The following is a 27,520-nucleotide window of genomic DNA, read 5'->3' on the forward strand; positions in this document are numbered from 1 at the left end:
AACTCTTTCTTGTTCTAATTCAAGTGAATATTCTGGTTCATATGTAACAACAGGAACACGAATTTCCATGCTTTTTACAACAATTTTACCCTTTTTTGGAAGTGAGTGAGTGGGTGTGTGACTAGGACCTCCCAACTGGTAGACTGTTCACTGGGTGCAAGTGATTTGATTTGACGTCACGTCGGCAACTTGTGCGTCGATGGGGATGAAATGATGATGATTAGGACAACACAACACACAGTCCCTGAGCAGAGAAAATCTCTGACCCAGCCGGAAATCAAACCTGCTCACCAATCAGCTACCAGGGGCGCACCTTTTGGAAGTGTAGAATTATCATTTTCTGTTGTCGAACAAAGAATCAAATCTTCTTGATCTTTATTTGGCCTCCAAGTAAAAATAACAGTTAAATCACCTTAAAACATAGTTTCTTCATAACCTTTAAAAAATCCACAAAATAATTTAGATGGATGAAGAACTTAATTTTTATAGTTTTAATTTTTCTCTTGTTAAGAATACGTCCTTCCATATTTAATTCATTCAAAAGGGTGATGTCAATCAAGGAAGAGTTGAAGAAGAAATAAATGGATATTTGATTCTAGATAAAATACCATTTTCTTTTTTAATTGTAATAACATCAAAATTTTCAAATAGTTATCAATTAGTTTAATATTTGATTTGCCATCATATGCAGAAAAATCAGTTCTATCTGTGTGAATTGAATCAAAACTCATGAATAAAATAGCCTGTTTTGTACCACTGAGGGCAATGCAAATGAAGATATAATTAAGAATAAAGGGGAAAAAGAATTAGAAGAAGAAAAAATTGGGAACTGGAAAAGAGAAAAAATTTCAAAGAAGTAATCACAAAAATTAATTGTCCTGTATCTAATTTGTACCTATAAGAATTAGTTAAACAATTAAAAATTAATCATTTTCATGGCATGTTTCTGATTGATGGATTACTTAATGAGACAAACAATTTAAAAGTGGAATAGTAAATTTAGATAACATCTGATCATGTTGAAACTCACTGGATATTTTGTTATAAAAATAAAGACAAAAAAATTGTTTTTAATGCATTTGGAGGAAATATTCCGAAACATCTTGTTAACTATTTCGAAAAAAATAATCTACTGCAGTCTTCAAAATATACAAAATTGTGATGAAGTAATTTATGGGCATTTATGTTGATTTGTTTGAAACTAATATGTATGAATTATAAGTTTAATGATATTTTAAATTCATTTGGAAATAAACTCAATAACGATTTAGAAAAAATAAAAGATTTTCAATCATTAGATCAAAAACACTAATAATGAATTAATTTAAGAATTCAAAAATATTCAATCATCATTAGAGTCAAATATAGTTAATGTAATTAAACAATACCCAAAAGAATTAAATAACGTTTTTAATGTATCTGAATACTGTTTTGATTTTAAGAGTAAAAGAATAGGTAATATCAACGATTGACTAAATGATTTGGATACAGTTAGTAAAAGATATTTGAAAACAAGACTTTTAGAACCTATACAACAATATATAAATGTGTTAATTATGTTTCAAAACTATATATATTGAGAAAGCTTTATCAGATGATTTCTCAAAAACAGATTTAATGTCATATTTGCACTTTTTAAATTATCTTAAACCAATTATTGAATTTACTTTTGTGACTGGAGGTAAACAAAAAAGGCACAATTTCAGTGAATATGATTTTATTCTTAGAAAGGTTTTTGTTGTTGATGAAAGACATAAACAGAGATTTAACATTTAATGATAATTGCACATACTGTTTGAAATGCAAAAAGTTTACTGAAAAACGTCATCCTCATAGATTAACAAATAAAAATGGAGAACAAAGAATTCAAGGAATATGTTCGATTTGTAAAACCAAAATGAGTAAATTCGTTAAAAAAGTTTTGTAGATGAAGTTATAACTATCCGTGAACAAATTATTATTGAATTACATAATAAAAATTTTAAATGAAAAAAATGTAATATCTTTCAGAATTGATTATTTATGGCAATCTGATTTAGCTGAAATAGATTCAGGTAATCTGAAAGGAATTTGAAAAATATATAAAGGTTATAAATATTTATTACATAGTATAGATGTTTGTTTTTTAAGATTTGCATGGGCTCTTCTACTTAATGATAAAACAGGTAAAAATGTAATTGACTCTATCGAAAAAATATTTGAGTTGACAATACGAAAAATTTGCAAACAGATAATGGCAAAGTACTTTATAATAAAGAATTCAAGAATAAATCAACAAATTTAACATTAATCATTATTCAGTTATTTGTGAATTCAAAGCAACTTTTGTTGAACAATTTAACAGGACATTGAAAGAAGATATGTGGAAGAAATTTGATCTTCTATGGAAAATGTAATTGGGTTGACTAAGTTTCTAAATTAATTGATGATTAAAATAACACATACGATTTAACAATAAAAATGCAACCGAAAGATGTAAATAAAGAAACTGAAAAAATCTTATTGAAAAATAGCCTAAATAAAAAATTTGTTAAATGTTGAACCTAAATATAAAATTGGTGATAAAGTAAGAATAGGTTAAATTGAAAGGAATTTTGTAAAACAGTTATACAGCAAACTGATCAACAGATATTTTTGAAGTTGAAGAAGTTATTCATTCCAATTCAATCACCTATAAATTGTAAGATTTAATGGTGAATAAGTAAAAGGACCCTTTTATGAACAAGAACTATTAAAAATTATTTTTTGGATGTTTACCTTGTTGGTAAAGTTTTAAATAAGAAAGGTAATAAAGTCTATGTTTAATGGTTAGGTTTCGATGATTTACACTATAGGTGGGAAAATACGAAAATTGTATGTTATATCTTCTCCATTACTAAAGAATGATAATTTTTCATTACCTCCAAATTGGAGAAGTTTATATATTTTTAATAATAAAAGTTTTCTATTTAAATGGAGTTACGTAATGATACTTTAAACATTTTTCGTATTGAATATAATTTTCATTATGTTTATTATTTCATTAAAAAGATATAGTGTATTTTAATATTCAATTAAAGGTTCACAAAACCGATTTATTGTCAAAATCATTTGAAGATTTTGAATTCGAGTTGCTGGAATAATATGGTTTTAATAAGTTCCATTTATTAGATGCATATAAAATTTTTTATAAATGTTGTTAAATATTTGATTATGAAAAAACTAAATGTAAATTTATTTTTACATTCTGAGAAACGTTTGTTAGTTTATTTATAATTTAAAGTAATTATTCTGGTGAATATCAATCAAAGTATGGAAATAATTTTGAGACAAAGAATTCTTAAATATTCTTTTATTGGTTAATATAAATTTGCTGAATTTAGTGCATAATTGAGTCCTTAATTTTACCCCAGTTTAGATGTCTGTTTCTGACAATATCTATTTGATTTTGTGCATATTTAAATTTTGTTCAGATACATAACATTCATAGGTAAAATCATATAATCTTAAGGGGAGCGGGAGGTGGTCAAATCCAAAAAAATTACGGTGTTTTTCCCCCCCCCTACCGAAAATTAATTGGAACATTCCTCTTTAATGTAAGCTTTGAATTATTGTTCTACTCGCCCTAGAAGTGGTTGTTACCATTTCCCCCCCCACGCCTGCAGAGGAAATGGGCGGCCGCTGAATGCATCTAACACCCTCTCGTGACTTCCTGGCGAACTGCTTGGGATTTTCTCGGCCTGTTACGCATACAGCACCTTGTGTTATGCATACAGCGAGTGTGCAAGGATTGGTTACATTGTTTTCTATGACAAATGAAGTGCTAAGAGTGCGGAACATCGTCTCTTTGCTGTTTACCGTTTCGAATTAGTTCAGTGTTGCGCCTGTTGTTGGTAGTATTATACTTCTTGTGTAAAGCGTTGTTCTGGTTACGATGCCACATTTTAGTAATCATGTATATAAGAAGAGGAAGAACGTAGGGAAAAGAAAATTAACACTAATACCAAGTTGCGATACTACAATTACTGAAACAGTGCATTCTTCTGCTAAGTAACACATGGCCGGCCATAGCCCTGTGACATCTTCTTGCAAATACTACCTTGGGGATGGTGACTCCAAAGGTTTCAAGACTATAGAGAAACTGAAACCATATGGAAATGAACTTGTAGTTGAAAAGTTGGAATGCATTGTGCATGTGCAAAAGCATATGGGTGCACGGCTTTGAAGGCTCAAACAAACTTTGGGTTCAAGTAAGCTCAGTGATGGAAAGATAATAGGAGGGAGAGGCAGGCTTACTATAGAGGAACTGAAACCATTGAACGTCTACAGAGATACTATGGGTATGCTATAAGGCAAAATACTAGTAATGTTAGTGACATGCAAAAAGCAGTGTGGGCATTGTTCCTTCATACTGCCTCTTCCAATGAATACCCTCAACACAGCCTCTGCTCAAAAGATTCCTGGTGCAAATATAATGCAAAAAAGGACTATAATCACAAACATGGTTTGCCAGCAGCTGTGATAAATGCAATAAAACCAATTTTTCATGACTTAGCACAGCCAGAATTGTTACACAAATGTCTACACGGAAAGATGCAGAATCCTCATGAGAGCGTAAACAGTTTGATTTGGAAAGTGATTCCTAAAAGGGTGTTTGTAAGCATAAAAACACTGCACTTCGGCGTTTATGATGCAATAGCAACCTACAACCAAGGGAACAGTGTGAAGTGTGAAGTTCTGAAGGCATCAGGATTTACAGCTGGGGTGAACACTATACAAGCACTAAGAAATATTGACAGAGGAAGGATAAGAGGAGCAGAAAGAAGAGAAAGGCATATGAAGTATGATGGAACAAGAGGCCAGAAAAGAAGACAGAAGAGGAAGCTTTTGGAGGATGAAGAAGAAGACCCTGATAATCCATCCTATAGTGCAGGAATGTATTGAGAAACTTTGATAGCCATTTCCTGTAAATTAGAATTTTTCGAATATAAGGAACATTTTCTCAAAATCCACTCAAGCTAGAGAGATGAAATTTTTATACAGCACTCCTAGTGGTCAAACTTACATTGTAACACAGCCATTTGGCAATATGTTCAGTAGTTTCATTTCAGTTTAATTATAAACCAATTATTTGTAAAAAAATTTGAGTCATTAATAAAAAAAATAATTGGAAGGAAACTAGAAAAGATACTCCAAAATCCCTCTGTCATAACTGCAATACTAAACCACTCTATATGTAAAAAAAATTCAAATTTTTCTATTTGGTAGTTTATTCATAAATGTTCCTCAAACTTAGTGGTTTTAACATGGGCAGCATAGGCACCTCCGGCTCCCCTTAAAATAACAAAAGTTGGTCTTAAATTTCAATTACTCACTTGAGGAACAATATGTGGTAATAATAGATTTATTTCTTCATTTCTGTTGTTTATTATTCCAACTGCGTTACAAATTATTTCTCTGAAACCATTAATACTTTCATCTCTGATTTTATTTAAATTGTCGAAGTGAGATATTTTCTTTTTCATTTTATATAATCATGTTTTTTAATGTGTGATAAGACTTTATTATTAACCCAATTTCAAAATTTACTGCAAAACGCATTTTGTATTTAATAACTAAGGAATATAAACCATGTTCATTAATAAATTTTGTGAGTGGTTTGATATTTTTAAGTAGCATGATTTTACTGTTAGTGAAGTTTTCATATGTTTTACAATATTTTCATTTAACATGTTCATCCTCAGACGTTTATATTGTAAAATATCGCCAAGTCATTTACATAAAACCAGAGATCATGTTTTCATCAATGCTTATTAAAACTTCTTTGTTATTATAAATTTGTTTATTATTTTTTATATCCACAAGTGACTCCATTTATGAAAAAAATTAATGTATATCTCTAATGTCAATAATTTTTTCCATACAATTGATTAGTGAAAATAAATTATATGTCCCTTGGGCAATCTATAAAACGATATTCAAGAGAAATTAAAATAACAAGACATAATTTGCCATCAAAATCATGTTGTAATAATTGTAAAATAAAGAAACAGAAAGAACATCTTCATAATTACCATGTTAAAACATTTATTTGTGAAAAATCTGCAAAGGAAATTAAAAATTCTTAAAAATATATACATAACTGCGAGCATTCAAAAGATGAGATATTAGCTTTAAAATATCGAAAAGATAAAGAAAGAGATTATCAAAAAGTTGAATGTTTTTATGGAAAATTTGTTTCTAAATTTTACTTACCAAAAAGATAAAGAAAGAGATTATAAAAAGTTGAATGTTTTTGTGGAAAATTTGTTTGTAAATTTTATGTATCAAGACATCAAAAATTACAATACCATGAAAGAATATTAAGAAATTAATTATTTTCTATTTTTATTTAATGTTATGTCCAACTGTTTAATTATTGTAAGAAATCATTCTTATTATTTATTTTATTTTGATGTAATTTATAATGACCATATGGTGTTGTATGAATACGATTTTGTATTACAACTCATTTATCAGCACTTAAAACAATTTTATTACATCCAGCTGTATATAATTAATGTTTAAATGATGTAATCATATTCATTTTTCTATTTTGTTTTATTTTCTCAGTTAAGCATTTGTTATAATCATCTAAGGTATTTCACTTTTCACAACAGATTTCTTAACTCCATTAGATTTTTTCTCTTCTTTTTCACCAACTTTATATGCGTAGATTTTCTGTCTTAAACTAAAGTGTTCCAACATGCCTTTTCCACAATATTCATATTTAATTTTTCCTAAAACTTTCTTATTTCCTTGCAGAAATTCATAAATATTATCTTTTGATTAATCACTGGTATTAAATTCATCTATCATGATTTCATATTTTTATAAAAATCTTCAGTTCTTATATCGTATAAGAAAAAATTAGTATCCATATAACATAAATCACTTTTTTTAACATATTTTGGTTTCATAACATTCTGGTAAAATCATAGATTTAATATCTAGAATACCCATTCCAATATAAATTGATTTGTTGAACTTTATTTTCATTTTCTTCATATGAAGTGCTACATAATTGTTTGATAATTCTGTAGTATGTTCATAATTTCATTTTTAAATGTAATTCTTATATTTTCTTGGATCTGTTATGATGTTATGATTTTAGTATTTTGTCTTTTTTTTAATATTTTACAATGTTCTTCTGACCTCTGAATTATTCATTAACTTGTAGAAATCTTTTTCAAAATCTTTAGTTTCCTGTTTTTCTCTTTTCTGTGTTTAAATCTATATATTTCTTCAATCAATCTGATTATTCAAATGATAAGATTCTATTAATTTTCTTTAATTTTAATACAAGATTTAATCATTGTTTAAGATTTTCAAAATGTAAAACATATTTTTCTTCATTTTTAAAGATGTTAATAATTTATTTCCTCCTTCAGGTACTAAAGGTTAATCTTTGTGTAAATCATGTAATTTTCTTAGATATTCTAAATCAGCTTCTAAAACATAATCTTATTTACAATCATGTAACATGTTAAGTATTTGTTCAGAGTTAAACCTTTTTGGTTCCACCCAATTGAAATTTTTAAAGGGTATAAAATCAGACATTGTCCAGTCATGTAAATTATTTCCATCTAAATATGCAATATAATCTGATTGTTTTTAGCTCAAAATATTTCATATATGTATTATTTGATTTTGCATATCTTTTAATACCCTGATAAATTTCACCTCGAATTTCTCTTTCAAGAAATAATATCATACCATAATCATGTAATAAATCTAATTTGATTCCTGTCATTTTTAACATAGAATCCAAAGATAATCCTGGAACTGTAAAAGACCAAGTTGGATCAAGTTTACAAGATTTAATACATGCATTGCTAAAATTTTTGAAAGTGTCTGCTAAAATTAAATCTTCAGATTCGTTACATAATTTTGTATTCATCAGAATTTCTATTATTGAATTTCGGAAACTGATTTCTTTTTTAAGTAATTTATTTTTCTGTAATCTTTATTCAGAATCCATTTATTCACAAGGGTAAACTCCTTTTGTTAATTAGTAAATCTAATGGTCACCTTAAAATATTTTGCTGTTTCACTAAAATTATTCTTTTGAATACTGGAGGATAATTAATCAGCACTTGATACTGACTCCTCCGGATTTCCTTTTCCGGGATTTTAGTGCTTCCTCTAGGTAGATCTTAAAGAGTGTAAGGGCGAGTGTGCATCCGTTTGTCGCCTCAGTCTCTTGAGGTAGTTGATTTCTCACTTTTACCATTGCCTTACAACCTTGGTGGAGGAGTCTGACAGCTTTCACATAGCTCGGTGACACGCCATTATCGTTTAGACTTGTCCATAGCTTGTTCTGAGCAATTGTGTCATAAGCTTTCTGGAGGTCTACAAAGACAAGGCGGTTCGCGAGGCCCATTGCTGTCCTTTTCTCCACTAGGTTTTTTAGGTTACATACTCCATCAGTACAGGAGCGACCAGATCTGAATCCATTTTGTTCTTCAGATTCATTTATTTCTTGCCTTTTTCAACTCTTTAGGGGCTTCGTCACCTCTAAGGCATTTGTCAAAAGTCACTGGCAATATCTCAAAGAGTTTTGATGGTGCTGCTGTAACCAGTTCTATGTAAATTAAACCTGGACCAAGCATCTTTCTCCTTTTTATGGCATTAATTGCATTTTGGACTTCATTTGGGGTTATCGGTGGCATATATGATTTCAATGTCTGGTGGGTTCTCAGTGATTGCTGCTCTGTTCTCAGTTACAAGCCCTTGGTAGTGTTGTACCCAATGCTGCATGCTAATTAGGTTTATATCTGTTTTATCTTTATTCTGTGTTCTCATTGTTTTTAATACCTTCCAGGATTTATTTGCACATGTATTCCCCATGCCTTTTTCTCTTTTTTCACCGGTTTTCTGCCAGGCTTCATTTTTTGCCGTAATTATTGTTTTCTGGGCATCTTTTCTTTGCTCTCTGTATTCCCGCCAGCCATTGTCTGACCTTGAGTTCAACCGTTTATTATAAGCTTTCTTCTTACATTCTACCTTCTCTTGTACTGGATGGTTCCACCACTCATCACATGTTCTGTTACTCTTTTGGATTTCTTTTTTTCCCAGTGCTTCATAAGCTGCATTATGGATGGCTTCTTTAGCCATCTCATACATCTTATCTGCAGAGGTTTCGTCAATGGCAGCAAGTTTTTCTGCTAGCCTTTGCTGGTACAAGACACGAGTAGATCTATGGTCAAAGCTGTGTACATTATCTTGGATATTATTAGCTTTCTCTGGCTCAGTTTCCTCTTGAATTCCTGTGTCTTTTTTTCATGTAGGCAAATGTGATTTTTTGGTTCTTATTTATAAAGAATAAAACTTTTTAAATTTGAAGAATTTAAATGAGGAAATGAGAATTTGGTTTTTTCGATACAGACAAATGAGATTTTTTTGGTATGAGAAAACTGTGAAATTAGGTTGTTTGTTTGTAACCTGGAATTTTTACTCGAAAATGCTCTTTGCACCAGAACTCTCATCAGTACATAGGCATATCCTTATTCCATTTACACATATACTATCTGCCAATCTCTGTTACTAGAAAACTTGAAAGTAAAAGCACAAATCTCCCTGTACTAAGAATACATAGTAACCCAACAAAATAAGACAATAAAATGAAAATAATGTAACTTACCACAGAGCTCCATATACATTCTGTAAGCTTTGTCACATACTGACATGACCTGAGTGAATGTACCTCGTGTGCAGCCTGTCTGCAAGCTTCTGATTCTTTACTTCCCTTCTTGCCCCAGCATTCTTTGCTGATAGCAGCACTAGCACTTGTGGTAAAGCATCCAGAGCTCTCTTAGAAGGTCTAATGCACACTACGTGGACAGTGGAGGTCCTTTTCAGTAGTTTTAATTTGTGATGTCATTTCTGTGACTTGGTATAGCCCTTGACAATGCATAATCAATTTCTTCATTTTACCCTTCAGTGTATAGGGGCTAGTTCGCCAAATGTATGTTTCAGCAACCTAACAGTATGCCATCTCATTGTCTCTTGTCATTTGAGTGCCTTAATATTTGCATTATTTGCACTCTTCGACACATCTCTTAAATTTTTGCAAAATTTTGTGTTGATTCCCTGATTTTCCAATTTTGACTTTAAAAATGTCAAAAGATGATGGCATCTACCTTCTGTACCCCACCTCATATGACCAGGCCCCAACACTACCACACACCTTTGGATTATAGCAATCCATCATGCATGGCAAACTGTGGCTGTTATTTGAATAGCTTTCCGTCCTCATCAGTTGTTAGTGCCTTCTGCCATACTGTTGCATATTGGTCTGATAGTTCAACTAGTGTGTGTTCACCAGAATATTAGTGTAGGCTTTTCAGAAAATCTGGTGGTGGTGAGAAGGATCCAGATGGCACAAGCTGTGAAGCAGTCACTGAAATGAAAAACATGTTGAATGGCGTGCTCGGCAATGGGGTGGTCCACCCATTTCTTGGACACCATTTGTTGTGGCCATTCATGTGGACAGACAGCTTGTTGGTTGCCATGCCAATGCAGCAGAGTGGTTGCAATATAGCTTGTAGATCATATGGCTGGTTTCACAGGTAGTGCTGCCTTTGATGCTGGAGTAGGTGGTGGTGGAAGGATGCATGGGACAGGTCTTGCATCTTGTTCTATAACAGGGATATGAGAAGGGTATGAGCCATGAGGCAAGGTGCTGGGAGCAGGGGTTATGTAGGGAAGGACGGGTATATTGTGTAGGTTCAGTGGGCAGCAGAATACCACTGTGGAAGGGATGGGAAGGCTACTGGAGAGGACATTCCTCATTTCAGGATATAATGAGAGGTAGTCATAACCCTGGCGGAGAATGTGATTCAGTTGCTCCAGTCCTGGGCCATACTGTGTCATGAGGGGAATGCTCCTTTGTGGCTGGATGGTGGGACTTTTGGAGAAACTAAATGCTGAGATGAAGCTAAATAATGACTATGAATAAAATAAAAAGTTGCTGTACATACTGACTGAAGAATAGGTAAATTGTACGTAGGTCCATTGTTACTTGGGGTAAATTGGAAATTTTATGAGGATGAATGAAGAATGATTTCCATTTACTGTTGACTGTAGTTATCTGCAATGACAACAACATTAATTTGAGTAACCTTAGAACATATGAACAGTTATCAAAACCATCTGTATGTATCATTTTTTGGCAAGAGTAAGCTCTAAAGAATTCTTATTTTAATCAGTTAGCCAAAGTGATAAAGACCACCAGTCTTGCCGGTGTGGTGAAGGCAGGAGCTCACTATCTGTAGCAACATCGACAAGATCAATGGCAGATCTTTGGTACAGAGCCCAATGGAGGGTCTGAATCACAGTTTCAGACAGTTCTGCAATAGTGTAGGTTGCAGATTTATCGACTTGTTGCTGTTAGAAGTAATTTATCTCGTAGTGTAATTGAAGTAGATAGTTCCTGTGAGATATTATGGGGAGAGGTCCCACTTGCCAATGCAGTAAATTAATAATTGGTTCCTCTTACTGACACCCCCCCCCCCCCCCCCCCCCAATTCAGACTACACTTGCTGAACAATTCATAGCAAACATGAGTCTCATCACAAATAGATAGCCCGCTCAGACAATTAGAGTTGATGATGACTTCAATCTACCCTTGATTTGTTGGCAAAAATATGTATTCAAAGCCAGTGTTAGGTATAAAGCATCATCAGAAATTGTACTAAGTGCTGTCTCTGAAATCTGTTTTGAGCAATTAGTGAAGGAGCCTACTGAAAGTATAAGCGGTAGCAAAAACATACTTGACCACTTGCTAATGACAAATAACCCTGAGTAAATAGTGAGCATCTTGGCAGATACAGGGAATAGTGACCACCACAACATACAAAATGACTAAAAGTAAACACAAAATATATCTACTTAAAAAAGCAGATAAAAATTCTCTTGACGTCTTCCTAAAGGCAGCCTCCACTCCTTCTCTAGTAACAGTGTAAGTGAAATTACACAATTTCAGAGACTGTACTGATCTCACAAATATGATTTTATGTATATAGGCTGAAATGGCGAGTGAAAATTTGTACCAAGACTGGGAATTGAACCCAGGTGTCCTGCTTACTAGGCAGGTGCATTAGCCACTAAGCCAACATGGAACAGCAGTTCACACAACTGCACAGATTACCATGGCACACCTCCCTCCTCGATTCAAATTCTCACTGCTGCCACAGTCTACATTAAATTCATTCCCTCTTACACATGAACAGAACTGACGAGGCTCTCCATGTCATGAAATAACACCTCAGCATCAAATGTAAATGGGGGATCCAGCCTGCAACTCAGATGCAGATACTTATGCAAATGAAATGACTCAATTTCAGAGACATTATTGGTCTCATACAGATATCATTTTATGTATACTGACTGAAGTGGCAAGTGAAAATTTGTATCAAGGCCAGGAACTGAACTGGGGTCACCTGCATACTGTGTTCATGTGTAAGGGGGAATTTAAAGTAGACTGGGGCAGCAGTGAGAATTTGTATTAAGGTGGGAGGTGGGTAGGAGTAATCCATGCAGTTCTGTGAACTGCTGTACCAAGGTAGCTTCGTGGCTAACACACCTGCCTAGTAAGCACGAAACCCAGGTTTGATTCCAAGCCTTGGTACAAACTTTCACTCACTGCTTTAGTCTGTATAAATAAAATCATACCTGTCTTACATGGGTTTCAGGCTGGATCCCCCATTTACATTTGATGCTGAAGTGCTATTCCAGAATGTGGAGAGTATCAACAATTCTGTTTGAATGTAAGGGAAAATTTAAAGTAGACTTGGGCAGCAATGAGAATTTGGATATAGGAGGTAGCTGTGCCATGATAATCTATACAGTTGTGTGAACAGCTGTGCCATGGTGCCTTAGTGGCTAATGCACCTGCATGGTGAGGAGGAGACCTTGGTTTGATTCCCGGCCTTGGTACAAATTTTCACTCACCACTTAATTCTACATATGTAATAACAAAGTAAGTATAGACAAGATGAATCTGAAATTCAGAGAAATAGTATCTGAGACAACTGAGAGATTTGTACCAAATAAATTAATAAAAGATGGTGCTGATCCCCCATGGTACACATAACAGGTCAGGACACAAAAACTTCTATATCCTTTAAAGTAAATGTAATAGGTAAGGATAGTAAACTGCAAAAAAAGTGTCATATTCATGACCACAATATCAGACAATAAGAATGTACATTTGAGATGGATTCATGCATCTCTGTGCCAGAAATGTACTGTCCACATGCAACTTAAATTTTATAAGAAACTCTCCAAAAACATAAAAGCAAATACTGAGCTCAAAACCTTTGGAAAATCTTTGAAGTCATGTATGTGGCATCACTACATTTAGACAATTAAAGAATTTTTGAGTGTATGAAGCATATTAATACAGCAAACATGGGAGGGGGGGGGGGGGGGGGGGGGAGATTTGCAATTTAAATTTATGTGCATAGAAATGTAATGTACTGTCATATAACTTTTGCTTGTTTAGGTAAAAATTTACCCATCCAATGTTTCAGTCATAAGCTGCTTTTGTAAGAAAGAGAGTCAATAAAAACATAAAACTATGCAATACAATCCCTTAAAAGTGCCTGTAAAACCATGGATAGTTGAGCGAAGAGAATAACTAACTGACAGCCATTCCTTTACCCATTAAAAAAGGAAATTCCTTTATGAGTCTGCACTCAGCCATTTCTTTTCCCATTAAACAAGGAATTTCCTTTATGAGTCTTCACTCATTGTGCATATTTTGTGAATAAACCATGTATAGTTCACTATTAATTTTTTGTAATTTATTACCATGTTTCAGCTACAGTCATCATCATATAACTGTGATTAAAATTAAAGGAATATAATTGTTATACAACAACAAGGTGCAAAAGTTAAAAAAACTAAGAAGTTAAAAAAGTTAAAAATGCTTTTGAAAGTACAATCACCAAAAAGCTTTGAACTTGCAGAGTAAGATTCGGTGTCAGTATTGAAATCTATTTCTAATTGGGGCATCATCTAACAGTTGGCTCAAAATTTTGTACAAAGGTTAAGTTGTAACTACCATATGGCACTAATATTGGGGAACATGGCCTTCAAATTTTATTTTATTATTTATATCTTTCTCTCTCTTCATACTTATAAAAAGATAGACAGTCTTTAAAATATAAACTTTCAAAGTCAGGTTATAAAACACAATCATAATTGCATACTCACCAAATTAGCATTTCAGATTGTGTCAATTAGCCCTTGTAGAGTTCACTAAACTAACGAGTATTCAGTGAAGCTTCTAGATGATAATCTCTGTATAACAGCTGCATGAACTTTAGTATTAGATACATTCTGCTATGATAAAATGTAGCAGTTATAAAAATAGCACCTTATGCTATAATTAAGTATTACTGATAAGTAAAAAAAGTGTGCCCTATGAACTAAAATTTGCCAAAAACTTCATTAAAATGTGTCTACTTATAAAACAGATTGTAATGAATAAAACAATCAAATTATTAAATTAAAATCTCTTTGAAGGCAACTCCATATTGTATAAGAACCAGCAACTTGCTCCAAGAGGCACTAGGTTGGCACACACCAGTGAGAGCTCCACCAGCACAGCAGGGGTGAGGCAAGGCATGGTCTAGTCAACAGCAGGAGAACCGGACACAGTCAGCAAGTCACTCTAGCAGTTCTGTAAAATTTCAAAAAACCAGTTAGGGCTAAGCTAATTCTGTTCATTCAAAATAGTTTGTAGAGTTCTATTTTTGTGGATAAAAATTTCTAATTCTTCCAGATTGTTGAAGGCTTATCCTCAGGGACTATGTGCAATAGTTCCAGGCTTTTAATTGCCTATCCTAAATTATTCTTATGCATTTTTAAATTCATCATTAGTGCTTTACCATTCACATCGTAGGATTGTTCCCTAACCATTGTCACGAGTTTCCTTTCAGCTAGTCCTACAGAAAACTTTTCACAGTCATTGCAGCTTATTTTAAATGCTACTGAGTCACTGTTTGTCATGTCTAGTTTAAATTCTGGGGCGTAAACTTTGTCCCAGGCTCCCTCTGGTTTGAACCTTTACTAATGTTAGCTTGGATAATGCTGTAAATCTTTTTTTGATAGCTCCTTTGTTGAGTACTTTTCTCATATTTAATTTTCTGATACATTTTGATGATTTCACTATTCCTACACCCATTTGCATGACCTTTATGCATAATTATTTGAATCTCTTTCTCAATTTTGCCTTCATACAAGGGTAACTTCATGAGTCTGTGTATTATAGACCTACAGAAAGCATACTTATGTCTTGAGGGGTGACATGACTTCACATATATGATCACATGGTATTGGATGCTTTCCTGTGTATACACCTATTTTGTGTGTCCCATCATTGTCAGTAGTTACAAGGCCCAGAAAGATTAAGCCTCTCTTTCTCTCTGTTCCTCCTTGCACTCATTTACCTAGTGACTTCTTATATTTCATCAGCATTACCTCTATATAATAAAATAATATCATTGACATATTGACATATCTCTTGTAATAAATGATTTGCTGATCTATGTACTGGTTCTCTTAAAAGAATCTGTTCTCTAGATCATTTATAAAACTCTTCTGCGTAAACTATTGCCCATTGTTAATCCCTTCATCTGCTGATATGTATGGTCATTAAACGTATAATAGCAGCATCTTGTCAATGCAAAATGTATTTAATACTAAACTTCATGCAGCTGTTATACAGATATTATTGTGTAGTTTCACTGAATACTTGTTATTTGTTTAATGAACTCTACATGGGATTACTGAAGCCATCTGAAAATGTTTGTGCTAAATGTTCAAATTTTAAATGCTACCTGTCTTATTATAAGTATAAAGAGAGAGAAAAATATAAATAATAAAACAAAATTTGAGAGGCATATTCTCCCACTCCAGTGCCATCTGATGATTTCCGAGTTAGATGTTGATGAAGACGGACCATGCTGTAGTGAAGGATGTGACAGATCACCATCCGATGGTGCTTGCATGATTGATGGCTCCATCTGGACTCCACTTACAATGAAGCAGCATTCAGCCACTGGACAAGACCTGGACAACGGGAAGGATTTGTCACACTCGCTGTGTAACAACTGAGAATATTTTGGTCATGAACCACATTGCTATCAGTGGCTCACTACACTGATGAGAGGATGAGGAGCACAAATTATTTGCTGCACAGACGAAGCAGCATCCTGCTGCATCACCAGCGGTAACTTCACACTGCCTGGAGTGGCCCTGCCGTGATGCAAGACATTATAGTACTGTCAAGGAAGGCTCATCCAGTCACAGCCACTGAAGCAGTCATTGTCCTGACCAGGCAGACTCTGCCAGTGGTGGTTCACCATGAAGAAGCCACAGCACTGCCACAGTCAGCCTTGCCAGCCATGATTCCGCAAGAGGCTACAGTGCTGCCCAGCCAGTCATGGCAAAGGAAGATGCCATTGGCCTACCTGAAGCAAATCTGGTATAGACCCAAAAGGCATGTCCCATAAAGATGACCACATGGGAGTTCCGCAGGCCTCGTGCAAGTAGCTTGCAGTGGGGGATGAGAATGACTTCTCATCTCTATCCACCTCTGTCCCATGGCAACCAAAATAGAGGGCACAGAAGGGTGCTCCTGCTCCTTCTCCACAGCAGGATACAGACAGCTTTGTCATACCAAAGTGGGAACACACTGCATGGACCCAAGTGCTCAAGTAAGTGTAATCATTACCGATCCTTACAGGGAACCATTTTGAGATGATGCATGAAGCAGTTGCAGGCGTTGACTTAAGACACCACCAACAAGGGAACCTCCCCCAATCATCATATAATAGCAGGAAGTATACAAAGATTTCCAGTTGATAAACTGGAGATGAAAAACTTGACATTGATCCATGTTCTCGATGATGACCTTTATAAGGTCTACATGGCAACCACCGATGACCACACCAAGCTCATGACTTACATCCACACCAAGGGGCTCCAATGCTTCATGCACAACATCAGGCCTCTCCATCTGCTGAAGGTTGCCTTCCTCATCTCCCACTCAAGATGACTCGGACCACATCAAACAAGAACTGATGACCCTGGGCTATGGCATCTTGGCCCACCGAACTCATGCCATCACCTAGGACACACAGGAACATGCCACTGCTCCTTATAATCCTAGTGGACAGCACAAATAACTGGAAGATTTTGCATGTTACTAAGATTGCTGACGTCATAATGGAGGTTGAACCACTCCATGCCAGTGGCAGATGGGCTCAATGCTTCTTCTACCATGCCCTCGACTACATGGCGCAATACTGTACAATGCCAACCCATTGCATTAAGTTCACTGAGTCACATCAGAACTGCGAGTGCATGAAGAAGGTGGCAGACTGGTCACCTTGCTGCAGTTGCAATAAGCAGGATGTGGCCAATGCTTTTGAGGTCAATTTCACCCCAGTAGTGGATGTTGTGAATGATGACCACATCCACCTTGTCAACGAATAGCTGTGTACCTTCCTGGCAGCTTGTGATGTGGGCAGTGCCGTACCTCCCATCTATGAAGAGAAAGCTGCATTGAAGCCTCAATCGCTCGACACCAGCCAGGCAGAGGGCAGTTATGGGATCACTAACGTTCTCCTATGACAGGGGATCCACTGAGCATGTAGCTGACATCTTTAACAAGATTTTTCATTTAGGGGCTACTCATCTGCATGGTAACTTGTGGAAGTGTTCATCATCCTGAAAACCAACAAAGACCCTCAGCTGGCACTAAACTACCATCCCATCAGTCCCCTCTCCAATGTTTTTGAGAAGCTCCATCTGCAGTGTTTGCAGGCACATGTCAACCAGGAATGTCCCATGCCTGATGAGCAGTTTGGCTTCAGAAGTGGCCATGCCACCTCTCACCAACTACTACACCTGGTTGATCATGCCATGAGGCCACTGGAGACATGGGAGTACTTTGGTGTGGTGCTTCTGGACAGATCTAGGGCGTTGGACTCCGTGTGGCATGATGGCCTTTGGTGCACTCTCTTTGTGCCTTGGGTTCCGATGTCAGATGGTGTCCTCCTGTGTCCTACCTTTCTTGCAGGACCTCCCATGTAAGGACCAAACAAGGCACATCCACCCTGAGGCCAGTACATGCATCGAGCGTGGTGGCACAGTGGTTAGCACACTGGACTCGCATTTGGGAGGACGATGGTTCAAACCCGTCTTCGGCCATCCTGATTTAGGTTCTCTGTGATTTCCCTAAGTGTTTTAGGCAAATGCCGGGATGATTCCTTTGAAAGGGCATGGCCAATTTCCTTCCCAATCCTTCTCTAATCTGAGCTTGTGTTCCGTCTCTAATGACCTCGTTGTTGACGGGACGTTAAATGCTAATCTTCTCCCCAGTACATGCAGGGATGCCACAGGGGTCTGTACTTGGTCCCTTGTTGTACTCTCTGTACATTTTTGATGCACTGTGGGTGGCATGCGTGGCACTGACTCTCTATGCCAATGACATGGTTTTGTTCACTCACAGTATAACATGAGCCACTGTCTCCAGCCTGTCTGTGATGCTTTGGTTGTGTGGGCCACCAAATGGGGCTCTATTTCAATCCTGTGAAGAAGAAGGCAAGTCTCTTTACATAACGAAAGCCCCCACCAGCTCTCCCGCCAGTCGCCATCACAAGAGGCTCCCTGTGGACCAAGACTGTAACTTACCGTGGGGTGAAACTCAACCAGTGCCTCACCTGGCTTCTTCATGTCCATGAGATCCAGAACAGGGCTGTGGGGAGCATCTGTGTGCTCTATCCCTTGCTCAACCCCGTGTCAACACTTCCCCCCTGCTGTGGTATTATACTCTACTTAATACTGGTTCATCCAGTGTTGGAGTATGTGGTCACGGTATGGGGGTATGCTGCTAACACCCACATTGCCGCCTCCCACATTGCCACACTTCAGCAGGTGCAGAGTAGGGTGTTGAATCAAGTGCTGTGCCTTCCCTGGCTCTGCTCGACACGTCAGCACCATGAGGATGTGGGCCTCCTGCCACTATGAGACAGGTTCCACTTGACCACACACGCATCTTACGAAAAGGCAGACCCATCCCACAATTGTCTTGTCAACAGTTTGGCCCACCAGCATCACCACTGACTGACTATGCTTTAGCTGGACCCGTTGTGTGAGTGATTCAGTCCACAATGGCATGAGGACCAGCACCTGCACTTCCCAACAGCCTGGGCCCCCATGACAGGCCATAATACAAGTCAACATTGCCAGGCCATGCAGGAATAGCATGAGTGTGTACCCTGCCACAGGGCAGGCTCAGCATGCTTGCCCATCAAAGCAAAGCAAAGTGCTACCTACTTACATCTTCCTACAAATTTTTGAGCCAACTGTTGGTTAACACCCAACTAGGCGTAGGTCTTAAGATGGGTACTGAACATTGTTCTGCAAACTCTAAGCTTCTTCGAGAGCATACTTTTAAAAGTATTTTTTTAACATTTTAATTTTTCATTTTTTATACTTTTCTATTGTATAACAAATGCCTGTCATTCTTTATGTTCCTTTAATCTTAATCACAGATATCTGATGATGGCAGTAGCTGAAACAGCACAATAAATAAAGAAAATTTTAATAGTTACTTAGACAGTTAAAAAGAGCTGAAAAAGTTTTTGGGACATGTCAGTAAGTATGTCATTGCATTTTATTATGCAGAAATATTTATGATAGAATGCATGAAAGAAAAACTTGGAATGCATACAGAATTTCAATTTACTGAAAACTATAATCATCAAATAAAAATGATCAACAAAATTCTTTGCAAATTGTGTTGTAAGATGAATGAAATGGAAGTGCTCACAGAAGGCTTTTAAAAAATGGTCTAAACTCAAAAAAATAAAAACCATGAAAATAAATTGAAAAATGGATAATGTTGTGTTAGCAGAAACACAATGCACATGTTTTAGCTCACGCAGGCTGGTGTGAGGAGGGAAGAACTATACTGACGTGAGGTCTGGAACATGACAAGGAATTAGAATTCAGAAAGTGGACATAATTAGTTTGATACTTAACTTTAATCCATTAATGATGAACGTCGCTCTTGACGGTACATGAGTCACAATATTATCTGTTCAGAAAACATAGTAACTGAATATGGCGCTTTACTAGGTCACAGCAAATGATGTAGCTGAAGGCTATGCTAAACTGTCGTCTCTGCAAATGAGAGCGTATGTAGTCAGTGAACCATCGCTAGCAAAGTCGGCTGTACAACTGGGTGAGTGCTAGGGAGTCTCTCTAGACTAGACCTGCTGTGTGGTGGCACTCGGTCTGCAATCACTGATAGTGGCGACACGCGGGTCCGACGTATACTAACGGACCGCGGCCGATTTAAAGGCTACCACCTAGCAAGTGTGGTGTCTGGCAGTGACACCACAGATATTATTGTAAGTCTGCTTCTTCAATAACACTTATGTTATTACACACAGCTTACTTACAATTAAATTGCAGAAAATAATAGTTCCTGACTGTTCAGGAAATACACCAAACACAAGATTTCTGGAGGTAGATACCATTCTAAATGTTTGTTGAGTAATTGCCGGAGAGCACTGTTTGTAGGTTCGACAGAGAAACACTGTGATATGAACCACACTCTTGGTACACCCATTGTGATGTTCCCTATCTGTCTTCTGGTTTGAATTTGTCGACTTCTCGTGGCTATAATTTTCTGCACCTGAAATAAAACAGTGTTTTCACCATGCTGGTGCAGAACTGCTGAACTTCTCCTCAGCCGGAATCAATGGTTGAATTAAGAGTCTTCTGTGAAATATGGAACTCTCAAAAACAAATACAAACAGTTTCTTGTATAACAATCTCCGTATATTGTTTCATCAAAATAAATAAGTTCTCCTATACAAGACTTTTCAAGCTGAGAAACATCATATGTTAATTTGCCCAGATATTACATAACAGTGTCTATAGACCAGTTTGATACATTGTTACCTGAATGATTATTATATAAGCTGCTTCAGTTTTGTCCTGGAATGCTCACCACATTGTTTACTCAAGCCATCTACTCTGACCTTGCTCTGCTGCTCCATGCTCCAACCTGGGATGATGATGCATGGAGCCATTGAAAGTACTTTATCTTGTGGAGTCACTGCAATTGCTGCCTCACCTTGAAGACTCGCAACACCCCTCGGTACATTCATTGTGTACAAAAACACGTAACAGAAACCACAGAAAGTTGCACTCTCCCAAATATTTAATCACTACATTGCTTCTATGAGTAATTTGTGAGCATCATTTGTTGACTAGGTAGATACAGAATTACACATCTTACTACTGGAATGGAATGTAACACCACTTGATACACCAACAGTTCGTTCACTGAAAATACTATAGTTGGTTGAATGGTGGACAAAGACAGCCACATATGAGGCAGGGGGGCTAATCAAATGTTATCGGTAGGTAGTCACAGAGTCCAAATGACAGCCCAGGAGAAAACCACATTGTCAAGGATCATTGTCAGCTGGAGAGCTTGCTGTAAATTTTGGCTGGTTGACAGAAGAGATCATGGTAGTCCAAAGGAGCCATTAAATTTGTTGGAAGTGTTTTGCCATGTGACATTATGCTGGATGTATGCATGTTGATTGATCCATCATTATGTCTGGGAGGGTAACAAGAACTCTCAGTCTACACGAGAAGTGCTGAAAACAACATTATCACGTGATATGAAATACTCAGAACACAGGCTACCATAAACGCACAACTACGTACACATAAAATTATTTTTCAGTCCTTACAAATAAACCCAAATGTAAAATCCCTGTAAGTATATGGAGTTCAAGAAACCATTTAACAAGAAGAGAAGAAATGATAAAACTGAGAATGAGACAAATAGGAAAAAGGCTGATATTGGAATGTTCCTGTTGTTCATGTAAACTAGTCATAAACACCATTGTAAAGAGACTGAAATGAGCTCAAAGAACTAAATATTTAGAGTTAAAAATGCAAATAGCATGTTACAGATACAAGCCTCATAGCACAAAATATACACTCCTGGAAATTGAAATAAGAACACCGTGAATTCATTGTCCCAGGAAGGGGAAACTTTATTGACACATTCCTGGGGTCAGATACATCACATGATCACACTGACAGAACCACAGGCACATAGGCACAGGCAACAGAGCATGCACAATGTCGGCACTAGTACAGTGTATATCCACCTTTCGCAGCAATGCAGGCTGCTATTTTCCCATGGAGACGATCGTAGAGATGCTGGATGTAGTTCTGTGGAACGGCTTGCCATGCCATTTCCACCTGGCGCCTCAGTTGGACCAGCGTTCGTGCTGGACGTGCAGACCACGTGAGACGACGCTTCATCCAGTCCCAAACATGCTCAATGGGGGACAGATCCGGAGATCTTGCTGGCCAGGGTAGTTGACTTACACCTTCTAGAGCACGTTGGGTGGCACGGGATACATGCGGACGTGCATTGTCCTGTTGGAAAAGCAAGTTCCCTTGCCGGTCTAGGAATGGTAGAACGATGGGTTCGATGACGGTTTGGATGTACCGTGCACTATTCAGTGTCCCCTCGACGATCACCAGTGGTGTACGGCCAGTGTAGGAGATCGCTCCCCACACCATGATGCCGGGTGTTGGCCCTGTGTGCCTCGGTCGTATGCAGTCCTGATTGTGGCGCTCACCTGCACGGCGCCAAACACGCATACGACCATCATTGGCACCAAGGCAGAAGCGACTCTCATCGCTGAAGACGACACGTCTCCATTCGTCCCTCCATTCACGCCTGTCGCGACACCACTGGAGGCGGGCTGCACGATGTTGGGGCGTGAGCGGAAGATGGCCTAACGGTGTGCGGGACCGTAGCCCAGCTTCATGGAGACGGTTGCGAATGGTCCTCGCCGATACCCCAGGAGCAACAGTGTCCCTAATTTGCTGGGAAGTGGCGGTGCGGTCCCCTACGGCACTGCGTAGGATCCTACGGTCTTGGCGTGCATCCGTGCGTCGCTGCGGTCCGGTTCCAGGTCGACGGGCACGTGCACCTTCCGCCGACCACTGGCGACAACATCGATGTACTGTGGAGACCTCACGCCCCATGTGTTGATCAATTCGGCGGTACGTCCACCCGGCCTCCCGCATGCCCACTATACGCCCTCGCTCAAAGTCCGTCAACTGCACATACGGTTCACGTCCACGCTGTCGCGGCATGCTACCAGTGTTGAAGACTGCAATGGAGCTCCGTATGCCACGGCAAACTGGCTGACACTGACGGCGGCGGTGCACAAATGCTGCGCAGCTAGCGCCATTCAACGGCCAACACCGCGGTTCCTGATGTGTCCGCTGTGCCGTGCGTGTGATCATTGCTTGTACAGCCCTCTCGCAGTGTCCGGAGCAAGTATGGTGGGTCTGACACACCGGTGTCAATGTGTTCTTTTTTCCATTTCCAGGAGTGTATATTAGTTCTAACTTCTGCTCGGTTATCAAACAAAAATTTCTTTAAATTATTGAAAATAATCATTACTTACATAATAGGTCTTTCCTTGTTTACATGTCTGTATTATTGAATAAGAAGTTCTTCACTTCCAAACAGGTTTCTATCAATATATTTGTTCTTTTAATTTTTTAATTTGGCTTGTCTGTATTGCAGAAACGGAAAAACTCTAGTTTCATGTTACATTTGAATAATGGTCACTCTGACATTTTGTGTGACATTAAAATATTTACTAAGCTTCATATTTTTTTTCCACACCAAAGGTCAGTCAAGAAAACGCAGTGAAACTATTGTTATACGAAGTGGAAGAGTCCTAGCCCCAAGAGAATGGCATCAAGTTCTTGCTTGGAGATATGGTCGAAAGCTTTATCTAAGAGTTGATGGTAGTCTAAGCACTGGGACAATGCATGCTGGAGAAAGACTCCCAGCTCTTGGAAAGATTCTATATTTAGGTCAGTAGTCATATTTGATTTTTGTAGTGTTTCACTTTGAGTGTGTGTATGTGATACATGTGTGTGTAGCTGGATGTACCTCAGCTTCTTACAGAAATTGAGCAAGGAAAATAGTATATGCATCTTTGAGTGTTACTGTATTCATTGTGTGCTGCTTTTAATAAAATAATCTAAATAGAAAAACTGACAACCCCAAAAGACAAATTCACAAAACTGAAGTCTCTACGAGTTTGTACAAAGACAGCAGAGTTCAGATGTTACAGAGGCCTCACACTAATGGCAGGTAAAAAGCTTCTCTCTTCTACATTGCTGTCTTGCTCTGTTGCATATATTTCATCAGAATATATTGAATATATTTTATTCATTGCTGTTTAGAATGAATTATTAAATTATATTACTATAATTTATAATGAAGATACAGAGGCAATAATGAGATACTTGTTCAAGGTGTATCTATAATGTCTGTCATCATTAACCCTGCAATTGGACACAAAGTGTGAAATGCACATGTATAGGGTATGTTGCTAGTCATCAGGTACATAGTAGACATCCGCACTGCTATTTGGTTTTCAGACAGAAGTAACGTTCTTGGCCGGTCGTAACTTCCACATTTCACTCTGGCTCCTACATTGTAAACAAAGTGGTCATTATCAGAAATTAAATTACCCCGAAGCACAGAAGATCAATTGAAAAAGGGATGGAGAAACTTTGTTAAGAGAGAGATAATAAATTGAAACCTACTAACTTAGATGTTTACATTTGGAAAAGATAAATGGGTTAATGGGAGTAAAAAATAAGATGGAAATCTGGAAACAGTCATTGGAGAACCGGTGTAGTGGTCTAGTAGAAATTAGGGCAGTTAAATAGAAGATATGGTTTAGGATGATGATACATGACATTCAGCATTTGTTTATGCATTTCAAAAACCTTCACTACTTGTGACCATACTGACTTTGTTTGGAAACCATGACTGTGTGACTCATTTGTAGTTTTTTTCACTCTTTTTGTTTTATGTTTAGTTTAACATAACATAATGACATTTTTGTTTACTGTTTGCTGCTGGAGTGGCTGTTGGGCTATCTGGAAGGGGGGAGGGGCAGTGGTTGGCCAGAAATTGCTGTCCATTGATATTTTCTGCTGGTGTGGAGCTGTGCTTCATTGTTTGTTATGATTTACACCATGGCCTATGCGGGATGCAAATAGTTTTGCATCAGCTGTTATGGTGTGAAAATGGCGTGATGAAATTTTTTAGTTGACATTTGTTCGTATTTGGTTTTTATATTTGAAAGTCTAATTTGCATCACTGGTGCACTGGTGGAACAGTTGTGAGGCATTATACTGTTGCACTATTTGTCTTGGTACTGTTTTTCAATGTAATTCAGTGTACAAATGTTTTCTACATATATATAAACATTACACACTTAATACAACATGACGGCCTTGTATTGTGTCAGTGAGTATCGACTCTGCACAAATTTGAAAGGAAAATGCCCAATACTGATGAAATACATTAATATCTAAATATACACACTGTAAACCCTAATGAAACACCAGAGGGTATTTTCCATTATAGCGCTTATGAGGGTGAATCAAATGTAAACAGGATTTTTGTTCCTGAGCATCAACAGTTGACAGGAGCGGACCTGCGAATCTAATATTGTTGAGTGGGGGCATTAGAAGTAGGGAGACCTGGCTATCACATATTTCCAACAGCTTCATCAGTAATGCTCATTATGTCGAAGCAACAGGTGCACCGCCCACTGTGTAAGGCATGATTGTAAAATTTTTTACTCCTGAAGGAGTTCAAGTGACAAAAATTTTCCCAAGATTGACTGCACAGTTCAGTGATCAAACATTGTCATGGACACGCGTGCCTGACTGGCATAAAGAGCTCAAGGAAGGATGAGAAAGTGTGGAAAATCAGCAATATGATTGCTGTCCTCAGACCACCATTACAGACAAAAACATTTGTATAATTCAAGACATTCTTGAAGGCGATCGACAACAGAGTATCACATATTACAGAACAGATCATAAATAGTTATGGGAGCTGTCAAGCGATCATAAAAAATGCCAAACAATTTTTTAAAGTGTGTTCCAGATTGGTCCCTTGCCTTTTGACTGAAATCAGAAGTTGAGGCATTTGGAGGTCTGTCAGAGCCTTACAGCAAGATTGGGAACATAGGATGAAGCAGTTTTGAGTCAGATAGTCACCTGCAATGAAATATGGGTCCATCACTACACTCCTGAATCCAAGCTAGAAGCTGGGGGAAAGGGGAGGGAGTCCCAGTGAAAGTCAAGACTCAACTGTCAAGTGGAAAGGTTATTTCTACCATTTTTTTTCAACCAGCGAGACGTCTTGCTCATTGATTTTTTGCAGGAATAATGCAAAATCAATGCTGTCTACTACTGTGAGCTGCTGAAGAAGGTGTGAAATGCATATCAGCCCAAAAGACGAGACCAACCAGTTTGACAGTTCATACTCCTCCAAGACAATGCCAGGACCCATACTGCATGCAGGAAATGCACTGGATTCAACTTGATCATCCTCCCTACATCCAAGACCTATCGCCCTGAGATTTCCATTTGTCTGGACTGCTTAAAAAAGCTCTAGGAGAGCATCAATGTGAAGATGATGAGGGCATGGATAAATTCCTGTGCAATTGGTTCCTGATGCAGCCAGGTTCATTTTACGATGCTATGATTAAAAAACCTGCCTTCTCACTCAGAAAAATATATTTCTAAGGAGGGAACTATGGAAAAATAAGTTGCAACTGCCTTTTGTTTTTCAATAAATGAATTTTTTGTTAAATAAAACTTCCATTTACGTCTGATCAGGGTCTATGTGCCCTGGGACAATGAGGAAATCTGGGGAAAATGTGGATTTTTTTCATCTAGGAAAAACCAAGGAAATTCTTAGAATTACAGACATTTTTCATTGTTTTAGTATTCAGTTAATTTTTTATAAATTTAATTGGTAAGAACTGTTACTCTGGCAAAGAATTTTACTTTACCCTGCTGCTGCAGAATAATACTACATAAAAGAGAGAATAATACCAAAAAAAATTACCTACAAAGAGAATGGGCCAAATAGAATGTGCCATTTACAATAACAAAACACAGTGCACACAGAAGTGTCTGCTGACAGCAAAATGTGTCACAGGCTTTAGGGTGAAGGGTGTATAATACTTCGTAACAACAAACTGCTTTCGATGAGTGTGACATCACAACAGTTTACATTTCTAACAGATTGCAGGAAAATATTGTGAATGGTGGTTCAAGAAGCATTACTTTCAAGGTAACATTTTGACAACCAGCCACTCAGAAAAATTTCAGGCCAGAAGATCAGCTCTTAACACAATTATTTAAAATTTTACTGTCTCATTTGTGATAGCTATACATTAAAAGGCAACACACACCAAAAAAAGACCAATATTATTCATGACAGCTTAGGTTTTCTTGTAATTATACATGCATTAATTTAAACTATTAACTTTTCCTATTTGTATGTCCACGCTAGTTGAAAGTCATAATACTATTGGCTGAC

At 37.2% G+C, this 27,520-nt stretch overlaps 1 protein-coding gene across 1 annotated transcript in view; it reads left to right on the forward strand.

Annotated features, from left to right (window-relative positions):
* The window catches only part of LOC124613377 (protein eyes shut), a 260,127-nt gene that overhangs the window by 208,085 nt on the left and 24,522 nt on the right, over window positions 1-27,520 (forward strand). The window contains exons 18-19 of the mRNA XM_047142078.1: window positions 10,614-10,619; window positions 23,785-23,973. Of these exons, the coding sequence (XP_046998034.1) occupies window positions 10,614-10,619; window positions 23,785-23,973 (195 nt within the window). The remainder of the gene's footprint in view (window positions 1-10,613; window positions 10,620-23,784; window positions 23,974-27,520) is intronic.

Source organism: Schistocerca americana, chromosome 4 (genome assembly GCF_021461395.2).
Source record: "Schistocerca americana isolate TAMUIC-IGC-003095 chromosome 4, iqSchAmer2.1, whole genome shotgun sequence".
Classification (NCBI taxonomy): Eukaryota; Metazoa; Arthropoda; class Insecta; order Orthoptera; family Acrididae; genus Schistocerca; species Schistocerca americana.